Below are 9,304 nucleotides of genomic sequence, written 5' to 3'. Positions count from 1 at the left end.
ATACATACAAAGACACACACACACACACATATATATATATATATATATATATACACGAAAAGAACGCATACTTTATTTTTCCGACCACGTTTCGCATCGGTCGTATAGGATGTGTGTCGACGTCAATTCAGGGGGGTTGCTACTGTATGCGCGTTTTTTTCCTCGTTCATTCACTTCATTCCCTTTTCATGCATATTACGACAGCTACTAGAGTCATAGTGAAATAGGCTACTACATTCATTCGAATTACGAGGAGGAACGGATACACACACATAATTTCTCCCATTCTCATATGTTCCGTTCGCTGGATTGCATCTGTAAACTATCATAAACGGCCATACGGTTCATTCTCCATACGAGAGTGGAGGATACCATTGTGTAACCGTGTGTATTATATTCTGTTCGCATCCAGTGAGCGTATAGCATTCGCTAAATGTTCAATATTGTGTGCAGTTGGAATGTCCGACGAATGTCCAAGAATATCAATGATGATGCATTCTTTATCCCAAAACCAACGGCCACATTTGATCATCAATCATCTCTGAACAAGATTTCCAGTCAAAAAAGATTAGATAAAGTGAATCGAAACTAAATCCAATCCGACACATTTTATCTCGTTCACATGAAAAATTGCCAACGGTTTTTTTGCTCTATCTGCCATTTGGCAGTAAGAAAAAAAAATTAATTTGATTCTTTTTTTCGTTAATTTTTTTTTCTCAAATATTTTGAGAGAAAATCTAATGGATTTCAGTATGCTTCCGCATTGAACACATTGCTTCCGTACTGTGAGGGGTTGATATCAAATTCTCCATATGACATGTAATATGACATTTGACTTTATGTTCATTGTTCAACGTATAGATAGAAAATCATTCAAGTTTATGAATTCGAATTTCGAATGAACCGCGCACACATCAATCGAACGCACTCCAACAACTCTCCCAATGCTCATCAAGAATTTTTTTTTTATTTTAATTTTTTTTTTGAATTGTATCCAAAGCGAGGGAAAATAAAATAAGGTAAATAAATTTACACAAAAATAACGAATAATACAGTTGAAAATAAAACGTCGGAAAATGTTCACAAATAATTCGTTGCAATGTGTTGAAAAACGCCAAATTCACCACACCGCAACAAGCGCGCACCACACAATACAAATGGCAAACTGTCAATATTCAATCTTGAACAGAGTCAACCGAAATTACTTCGCTTTAACCAAACAAACACAGAAAAAATTCCAAACAGAAAAGTCCGGCGTTTGCAATCATTTTCATATTCAATCAAATATTTTGCGCTTCTTCGAACGATAATTCAGAAAATATGGATAAAAAGAATGAGATTCAATTAAATAATACACCAGGTGATGTGATTTCGTCGTGTACATTTGCGCCAAATTCCAATCAATATTTGATGGTCAGTTCATGGGATTGTACCGTTCGTTTGTATGATACATTGAATAATTCGTCGCGGCACAAATTTACACACGAAGCTCCAGTTTTGGACTGTGCATTTCAGGTAAATTTTGTCATTTTTAAATGCCACATACTTGGGATTTTTATTTTGTAATTGATTTATTATTTTTCATTGTTGAATATGTTAAGGATCCCGTTCATGTTGCTAGCGGTGGTTTGGATAATACATTAAAATTTTACGATTTGAATACACACACTGACACCGTACTTGGTACACACAGTGATGGCATCAAATGTGTTGAAATGTGCACAAAAGTGAATGGTATTCTGACCGGTAGTTGGGATAAAACCGTAAAACTCTGGGATACAAGAGAAAAAGACTGTGTCGGCACATATGAACAAAACAATGGCAAAGTCTATTCGATGGATTGTGTTGATGAAAAATTGGTGGTTGCCACATCCGATCGTAAAGTTCTCATTTGGGATTTAAGAAATATGGAACAGTTTGTTACACGACGTGAATCATCGTTGAAATATCAAACACGATGCATTCGAATCTTTCCGAATAAAGATGGTTTTGTGATGAGTTCAATTGAGGGGCGTGTCGCTGTTGAATACTTTGACTTGGATCCAGAGGTGCAAAAACGCAAATTTGCATTCAAATGCCATCGATCGAAGGAAAATAACACTGAAATTATTCATCCAGTCAATGCAATTAGTTTTCACAGTGTTTACAATACATTTGCAACCGGTAAGATTTATTCGATTATTCTTTCTTTCCTTCATGTGTCTTAATTTTGAAATATTTTTTATACTGATTGACAAAAAAAAACGACACTCCATTAATAAACAATTTATGTGATAGGTGGATCTGATGGTTTTGTTAATATTTGGGATGGATTCAATAAGAAGCGTTTGTGTCAATTCCATCATTATGATACGTCAATTTCGGCACTTAACTTCAGTTCAGATGGTACCACTTTGGCAATCGCATGCTCCTATTTGGATGAATTGGAAAAACCACCAGAACCTGTTCCCGAACCAGTCATCTACGTTCGATATGTCAATGAGCAAGAAATTAAACCCAAATAAACTCCGGCTGCATTTGATGTTTTGGACTTTCTTGTAAAAAAAAAAAAAAAAAAAAAATCAACATTTACTAGATTATTTCATACAACTAAAATAAGATGATTAAATAAATAACCAGATGAAAATACAAACAACAACCAAATTTTAACTTTGTGCATTTTTAAAACTCGATATTTTATTAAATGTTTTGTATTTGAGTGTAGGCCCTTAGAATTTATTTTAAATGTACAAATAAATGCGAGTGAGCTGTTTAAATATTTAGAAGAGTTCCTCGTGTCTTTTTCGACTGCATCGTTGTGTTATTTGTTTCAGGAATATCGTTGAGTTTCCCACCTTTTCGTTTCAATTGTTTCTCAATGATACGAGCATTATTTGCATAGCTGTCAGCGATTTCGCGCTGAAAACAAAAGAAAAAGACGTTGGATTTTTATAAAAACAAAATTTTCAAAAGTGTCGAGCACAAACTTACCGCTTCAATTTCATCTTCTTCTTCATCAATCGTTGAAACTGTGACGGAACTAAATTTGCCCATATTTTTCGTGTGTTTTGTGACCAACACTTTACGCGGACCTTGTGTTGATAGAATTTGACTGCCAATATCTCCAATTGCTTTGAATGGATTTTCGTTCTTTGACTGAACGATAGCACGTTTCAAAATGAATGTTACCTTGCTATCTGGACTGTGTCGATAGAATAGCGGCAAATGGCATGTTTTACACTGTCAAAATAATAAGAAAATTTCTCAATTGAATCGGTCGATTTTTATTTTTACTTAAAACATTTATTTTTACCTTGAAGCGATACTGTTTCTCAATTCCAACATCACGCCGTACATAAATTGTTTCGTCTGGTTCACAGGTAATTTTATGGGCATGATATGTGGAATCGATTACTCTTGCTCCGTCCCTTTTACGCAATGGTAATTTCTCTATGTCACTATCTGAAATCAAAAAGAAAACTTTTAGTTTCTTCTCGAATTTATTTCACGACTGTTTTTATTTACCTAAAATTAATGTCATTTGTCCACATAGGCAGTAGTAAATGTGTAATGGATTCTCTTCATTGTACTCTTGTTGATCTTTCACATCCGAACAGACAATGCTGCGTGACACAACCTTTGGCATTTTGTTTGTTTATACACAATCAAATTGAATCACAATGTAAATGAATTTCGTCGATGTTTACTTTTCGATTTTATTTTCCTTTTTTAAATAATTTATCTAACAAACCAAATAGATATTCAAACGTTTTGAATTCGTTGTTACTTTACAAATTTCTATTTTAGTTAAACATACGCACACTATTGATTTGACAAATAATAATAATATGTCAAAGTGGTTGTATGTAAGCGACGAAAGATGGCGTTGCTGGTCCCAAACTGGGTCATTGTCGACACAATAAACATCACAAAACCAAAGAATTGAATTGAAATGAAATCGAAGAATCAATTGATTGATAAGTTTAAATTTTTTTATTTTAAATAGGCACGTAACGTTTAAAGCGCACACATTATATCATTTGATAAAATCTTTAAACTTACTAAACTAAATTGCATTTATGCGTCCATTAAAAAAATATATTTTTTTACAAATGTTATCGTGAGGGAAATGCTAAAAATTAAAAAAAGGGTTTAAATCATCACACCGCATGTCTCATAAAAAAACTTAATGTGAAACAATGTATTTTTGTTTTCATAAAAAAAAAATCTTGAAAACAATTGCGAATCGAAAAAACAACGAAATTATGGAATTTTCTTAAGTACAATAAATGCCCCTGTAAGATCAGTCTATGCAGACAAAAAAATTATTCATTTGCACCATTATTTATGACTCTCATTAATAATAATCGGTGTCCTCTAACATTTGAAAATCGTCATTTGGTATTGCATTCGCTGCCGACCGATAATCTAAAACGGAAGAAATAAAATAATTGGATATATTGAACATATGAAAAAAATATATGGAAAAACTAAGGCAAAAAAAGCGGTTAACGGGGCAAAAAAATTAAATTGAATAAATAAAATCATGTCTCAACTATAGTTTAACTGTGAAGTTTATGTAATTTCTTTTTTATTATTATGAACAATGAGTTCAATGGGCCTGTTTGAAATTCGCATCTGAAATGCTAAATAAAAATTTTGTACTGAATTTTAAATTCTTCGTAAATTCTTCTCGTTTAAATCTAAAATAATTTCGCAATTTGTTATCAAATTTGACATATATCAATAATATATTTGTTGCTCTACCTCGCACACAAAAAAATATGCGGTCAAATTTAAACTGAATGCGGCCATATTTTCATCATTTTAATTTTTTCATTATATAATTTTGTGTTCTAGAATTGACCCTAATTAACCGCATTCATAGTAAATTTGACCACACACTACCTAATAACCGCCTCTTCATTTGATTTGACTGCATATTTTTGTGTGTACATTAGCTGAATACTTGGAAATGTGAGTATTTTGCTTTTGAATCGTAATAAAAAGTAATATAAAAAAATTCTTATCGCTTTGAACACATTCATTGAATATTGTTTGATTCGGTTTTGTTTTTTTTTGTGCCGTTGTATTTGTGTGCATCATTTTGCTCTATTAAATTTCTCTGATTTCGCGGTATTTGCTCTCTCTCTCTCTCTGTTTTTATCAATCAGACCTCATTGTAAAGCGTTCAGGGTTATTTAATGTCTTATCATTAAGTCCCCATTCACCATTTTGAAATGTGCGTGTTATTTGCAAGGTCTTACCATGCTTCGTGTCAAAGTTATCCAAGAATTTGTGAACAAAATAATGTAAGAAACTCAAACAAATTGCTGCCACACCGAATATCCGAAATGCGATTCGACCCGTGTAGGCTTTCATTAGGTAACCACAAATGAAACTTCCACTTGACACACCAACTCCTTCAAATATTGCGCCAACTAAGCCCTGTAAGAGAAAAATGGAATCGAATTTGGAGAAAAAAAAGTTGGAAAAAACTGTACCTGCAATGTGGCGCTTGTACCGCTGGGAGCAACAACATTCGCATACATTGTCATTGCGGTATAAGATATGCCGAATGTCATTCCCTGGCTAAACTCAATTGGTAGCACCCACCTGGTGAATGAGTTGAATGAGTGATTACATATTGATTAATTGTCGATTATTTTAAATTAATTCGATTCTTTTCTTTTGTAATTCTTCCCTTAGGTAGCACCCACCATGGATTTGTCAATAATGAATAGCAGATTAACCGAATACCCATCACAAATAGCACCAATGTCATTGCGTTTACATGTCCAATTTTTGTGATAAACCAACCGGATATAAAGAAAAATGGAAGCTCACCGCCAAAACTCTGTATACTATTTACAAGACCTTCCAATGTTTTTATTCGCTCTTGACTTTTGCAACTATGGACGAAAATGGAATGCATTGAAACATTTGAATGTTTTTTTACTGAGGAATGGAAAAAAAGTAGTGTGACTTACTCTCCATTTTGATCGGCGAGATCTTCAAGATACCAAAATAGAAAATTCCATAAAACTCCGATAAATACACCGATGGAAATGCACCAAAGAAAGAATACAATGACACGAACCGATCGAAATAGTCGTCCAATGTCTCGAATAATACTGGACGATACTTTGTTTGGTTTGAACTGTAAAGAATGAAAATAGACGATTTACTTTGATATTTTCGTCTCACAATATAAAATTTGCAAACTTACATCAAGACATGACGAAACTAATGTATCTGGCAAAAGTGCGGCGGTCATTAAATAAAAAATCACAGAAAAACTGAATGAGTCCACCAAAAATCCGGATAGTAATGCAAACGATCCCCATCCAATGGCACCCCATAACCGTTGATGACCATATAATTCGTGCCGTTTTCCAAGCAAATGAAAACAAATTGCATCACCAACACTAACAATGACCGCTATCGCAATCCAACTGATGGACAATGCGGCGAAAAAAAACCAAAATTGTGGATATGATGTGAATTTGGTGTCGTTCACTGATGGTTCAACGATTAAATCCATGACATTTGAATCGTCAACGAAACCGGTACATGTTAAACGAAATGATCCATCGTTTGAGGCCACACTACTCTTCGGACAAATTGAACTTTTTGCCACCGGTTTATCATTATATGTTAGATTTGGATGTAGGAAATAAATGCAATCCTTATCATTTTTCTCTTGCATTTTTTTTATATCATCATATTTAACCTGCGATTTTATATGAATTATATTATTTTCATTTCGTTTACAATTTTCATCACGATCCCATTCTTTACAAATGTGATTCCACATCCAATCTTCTTTCACTTCACATTTTAGCTGAAAACAAAGACGAATGAAATGATTCAAGATAAAAAAAATATTTGTCTCAATTGAAAGGGGGGAGGGCGAACTTACATCGAATGTATACACTTTGGTGATGTTTTTATTGGAATTTTGTAAAAATAAATCGGCCGCACAATGATCCATTGAACTGGGGCAAAATTTGAGATCAGCCTCATTATAACTACAATGGTAATCAATTTGTGTGTGTTTTGGTATCGGCGGAATGAATTGAATCGATGAAAATGCGCCAATTGCAATTACAATGAAAATTACAAACATCAATTTGTGACGCTGATATCTAAAAATTGATTAATGTCAAAAACATGCAAATTAATGTCGTATGCTAGTCGATAAAAAATTGTTTTGCTGCAGCCGCAATCCAATGAACAAACATTAGATGTACGTACCGATCGGCAATGACTCCGAACAAGGGTTTACTGATCAATCCCAATATTGGTAAAATAGAGTAAATGGTGCCAACAACAAACGTTGAAAATCCCAATTGACGTGCATAAACTGGCATATATGATACAACAGCTCCAGTGCCTATAATTCCGTAAAATAACAAAAAAAAAACACCGTGTAAAAACGATTAGTTTCTATCAGGAGAGAAAATATTTCGAAATTTGCGTGCTTTTTTTTCGAAATTCAACTAACTACGAAGCATTATCATCTCGAGTAAAACAATCAATTTAGTACAAAAACTGCACAATCTCATATCAAGATGACAGATAAATAAATTAGAATATTTTAGTATCGTGAACGTAACGTGGTTAATATTTCACGTTGTACCTCACCTGCATTGAATAAGAAATAGTGCGCTTTCATGGGCAGCAATTTTAAGTCAATATTTAAGCCCATTTTCAAATGGATTTTTTTTTATTGTACGTTGTTTATGCGACTCAAAATGCGAAACCCCTCGACTCCAAATGTGAATTTAAAATGACGTAAATTCAAAAAAAATTGAAATGAATTGCGTTCAATACAGAGTGAGTGATTGAAATTGGTTCGCGTCGTTATTTTCGGGTGGAATAAGTGCGTTAATACTGATCAATTAAGATAATTTAAAACCAATTGAATCGAGTTTCGATTGCTGAATCAAACAGCTCAATGGATCGATGTATTTTATTATTATTATTTTTGTCTCCTCTTTGGGTCGTCTTGACAACAAATACATGCCACACAAATCAAATGCTTAAGTAGCGTGCCAAATGTTGATTATTGTCCACATTATTTCGTTGACTTGACGAAATTCCGATTGATGCACACAAACTGTTTTCCATTCAATAAAAGAGTTCAATTTCATAAATTGAATGAAATATGTCGAACGAATGGATAAAATTTCCTCGTCGTTGTTATCAAATGCGATCAATTTGCACTCATACACACAGGTGCAAAGTGGCCAATTGAAAACAAAAAAAAAAGAATAAAAGAAGCAGAGAAAAAACAAAAACGTAACTTTGCCACTTATGTCAGCGCAAGCAGACAGAACTTAATGTTAAATGTTACTAGCTATATTCATCGTTAATCACCGCTCAACGAATGCTCTAAACTTACTACGAACATAGTTTTTTGCTTTGCTTCTTATTCGACAGAAATGACAACCACAACATTAACCATTCATTCATTGTACTCGACTAATAATCGTGTTTCACGTGTTTTTCGCAGAAAATACCACGATGTGCGTATTTGTGTGCACCACAATAGCCGCATACGTACACATACCATTTGATGTATAGAAAATATACTCATGTCTTGTCTGGCATACTTACGTTACCACTCATTCAGACTCTCTCTATGTATGCGTGTGTTTACTTGACAGATGATATTCACCACTTTTATCGCTTTTGTATGCACACTTTTCGAGTTTAGAAAACTCGAGTATTCAGCTCTTTATTTCACAATAAAATAAATTCGAATGTTTTTTTTTTTTTTTTTTTTTTCAATTTACGTCAATTTTTGCATTTCGCATTTTATTATTCTTTTTAATAATATCTTAAAACCTTTGAATTGAACTAACAATTTATCGAGACAGAGAGAAGAAAATAAACGGAAAAATATGATTCTTTGATCAGAGACAAAAAATAATGATAATATAATATTAATAATAAAAAACAAGATAGGAATTAAAAAAAGAGACAACATAGATTTCAACTAAGCTATTCTTCTGTGTTTCACTTAATATGATATAAACTGTGTGTATATATTGGCTTCCTTACTATTCTTGGTTCGTTTTTTTTTCCTTCCGATGAATCGCAAAATTTACAATGAAATAATTTTTTTTTTAATTTAAAAAAATGTTTTCTTACACAATATTCAATTCTATGAAGCAATTTGCTTTAAAAAATTAGCATAAAGAATTGATTCTATAAATTCTACTCCAACTAATAGAGTAATAATTGCTAATAATTTTTGTTTTCTTTTAAAAAAAAGGTCGCCTTTTAGAAAAAAGTGAGAAAAAAAAGAAAATAAGTA

At 32.9% G+C, this 9,304-nt stretch overlaps 3 protein-coding genes across 6 annotated transcripts; 1 reads left to right on the top strand and 2 right to left on the bottom strand.

Moving 5' to 3' along the window:
- The first annotated feature begins 1,179 nt into the window (after nucleotides 1-1,179).
- On the top strand, nucleotides 1,180-2,561 carry LOC116347434 (mitotic checkpoint protein BUB3). Its single transcript, XM_031778015.1, has 3 exons — nucleotides 1,180-1,515; nucleotides 1,602-2,163; nucleotides 2,278-2,561. The coding sequence occupies exons 1-3, from the start codon at nucleotides 1,321-1,323 to the stop codon at nucleotides 2,502-2,504; spliced, it is 984 nt and encodes a 327-aa protein (XP_031633875.1). The 5' UTR covers nucleotides 1,180-1,320; the 3' UTR covers nucleotides 2,505-2,561.
- Nucleotides 2,562-2,643: 82 nt separating this feature from the next.
- On the bottom strand, nucleotides 2,644-3,799 carry LOC116347443 (UPF0428 protein CG16865). Its single transcript, XM_031778024.1, has 4 exons — nucleotides 3,505-3,799; nucleotides 3,293-3,441; nucleotides 2,971-3,219; nucleotides 2,644-2,898 (listed from the first exon to the last, which is right to left on the bottom strand). The coding sequence occupies exons 1-4, from the start codon at nucleotides 3,623-3,625 to the stop codon at nucleotides 2,752-2,754; spliced, it is 666 nt and encodes a 221-aa protein (XP_031633884.1). The 5' UTR covers nucleotides 3,626-3,799; the 3' UTR covers nucleotides 2,644-2,751.
- Nucleotides 3,800-4,171: 372 nt separating this feature from the next.
- Nucleotides 4,172-8,466, bottom strand: LOC116346098 (major facilitator superfamily domain-containing protein 6). Of its 4 annotated transcripts, none has more exons than XM_031776011.1 (9): nucleotides 8,387-8,466; nucleotides 7,237-7,375; nucleotides 6,902-7,127; nucleotides 6,209-6,823; nucleotides 5,970-6,139; nucleotides 5,700-5,891; nucleotides 5,484-5,595; nucleotides 5,247-5,427; nucleotides 4,172-4,407 (listed from the first exon to the last, which is right to left on the bottom strand). In XM_031776011.1, the coding sequence occupies exons 2-9, from the start codon at nucleotides 7,350-7,352 to the stop codon at nucleotides 4,337-4,339; spliced, it is 1,683 nt and encodes a 560-aa protein (XP_031631871.1). In that variant the 5' UTR covers nucleotides 7,353-7,375; nucleotides 8,387-8,466; the 3' UTR covers nucleotides 4,172-4,336. The 4 variants fall into 4 exon arrangements, 3 of the variants coding, with proteins under 3 accessions (XP_031631871.1, XP_031631864.1, XP_031631883.1); XM_031776004.1 differs by lacking the exon at nucleotides 8,387-8,466 and adding an exon at nucleotides 7,627-8,380; XR_004201559.1 differs by lacking the exons at nucleotides 4,172-4,407; nucleotides 8,387-8,466 and adding an exon at nucleotides 7,627-8,380 and having other exon boundaries at nucleotides 5,312-5,427; nucleotides 5,684-5,891.
- Nucleotides 8,467-9,304: the final 838 nt, after the last annotated feature.

This window comes from Contarinia nasturtii, unplaced genomic scaffold (assembly GCF_009176525.2).
Source record: "Contarinia nasturtii isolate CC-2019 unplaced genomic scaffold, AAFC_CNas_1.1 Cnas_scaffold_129, whole genome shotgun sequence".
In the NCBI taxonomy this organism is placed as follows: Eukaryota; Metazoa; Arthropoda; class Insecta; order Diptera; family Cecidomyiidae; genus Contarinia; species Contarinia nasturtii.
Note: the sequence above shows the minus strand (reverse complement) of the source record. Positions and strands in the feature narration are given on the sequence as shown.

Bases quoted from the DNA above. Each gene is read 5' to 3' on its own strand.
- LOC116347434 (XM_031778015.1), top strand. From the start codon at position 1,321: ATGGATAAAAAGAATGAGATTCAATTAAATAATACACCAGGTGATGTG. The intron at 1,516-1,601 runs GTAAATTTTGTC...GAATATGTTAAG, and splicing joins TTTTGGACTGTGCATTTCAG to GATCCCGTTCATGTTGCTAG. The intron at 2,164-2,277 runs GTAAGATTTATT...TTTATGTGATAG, and splicing joins TTACAATACATTTGCAACCG to GTGGATCTGATGGTTTTGTT.
- LOC116347443 (XM_031778024.1), bottom strand. From the start codon at position 3,625: ATGCCAAAGGTTGTGTCACGCAGCATTGTCTGTTCGGATGTGAAAGAT. The intron at 3,220-3,292 runs GTAAAAATAAAT...TTATTTTGACAG, and splicing joins AGAAACAGTATCGCTTCAAG to TGTAAAACATGCCATTTGCC. The intron at 2,899-2,970 runs GTAAGTTTGTGC...TTTTGTTTTCAG, and splicing joins AAGAAGATGAAATTGAAGCG to CGCGAAATCGCTGACAGCTA.
- LOC116346098 (XM_031776004.1), bottom strand. From the start codon at position 7,690: ATGGGCTTAAATATTGACTTAAAATTGCTGCCCATGAAAGCGCACTAT. The intron at 5,892-5,969 runs GTAAGTCACACT...TTTCGTCCATAG, and splicing joins CTCGCCGATCAAAATGGAGA to TTGCAAAAGTCAAGAGCGAA. The intron at 5,428-5,483 runs GTACAGTTTTTT...TTTCTCTTACAG, and splicing joins GTACAAGCGCCACATTGCAG to GGCTTAGTTGGCGCAATATT.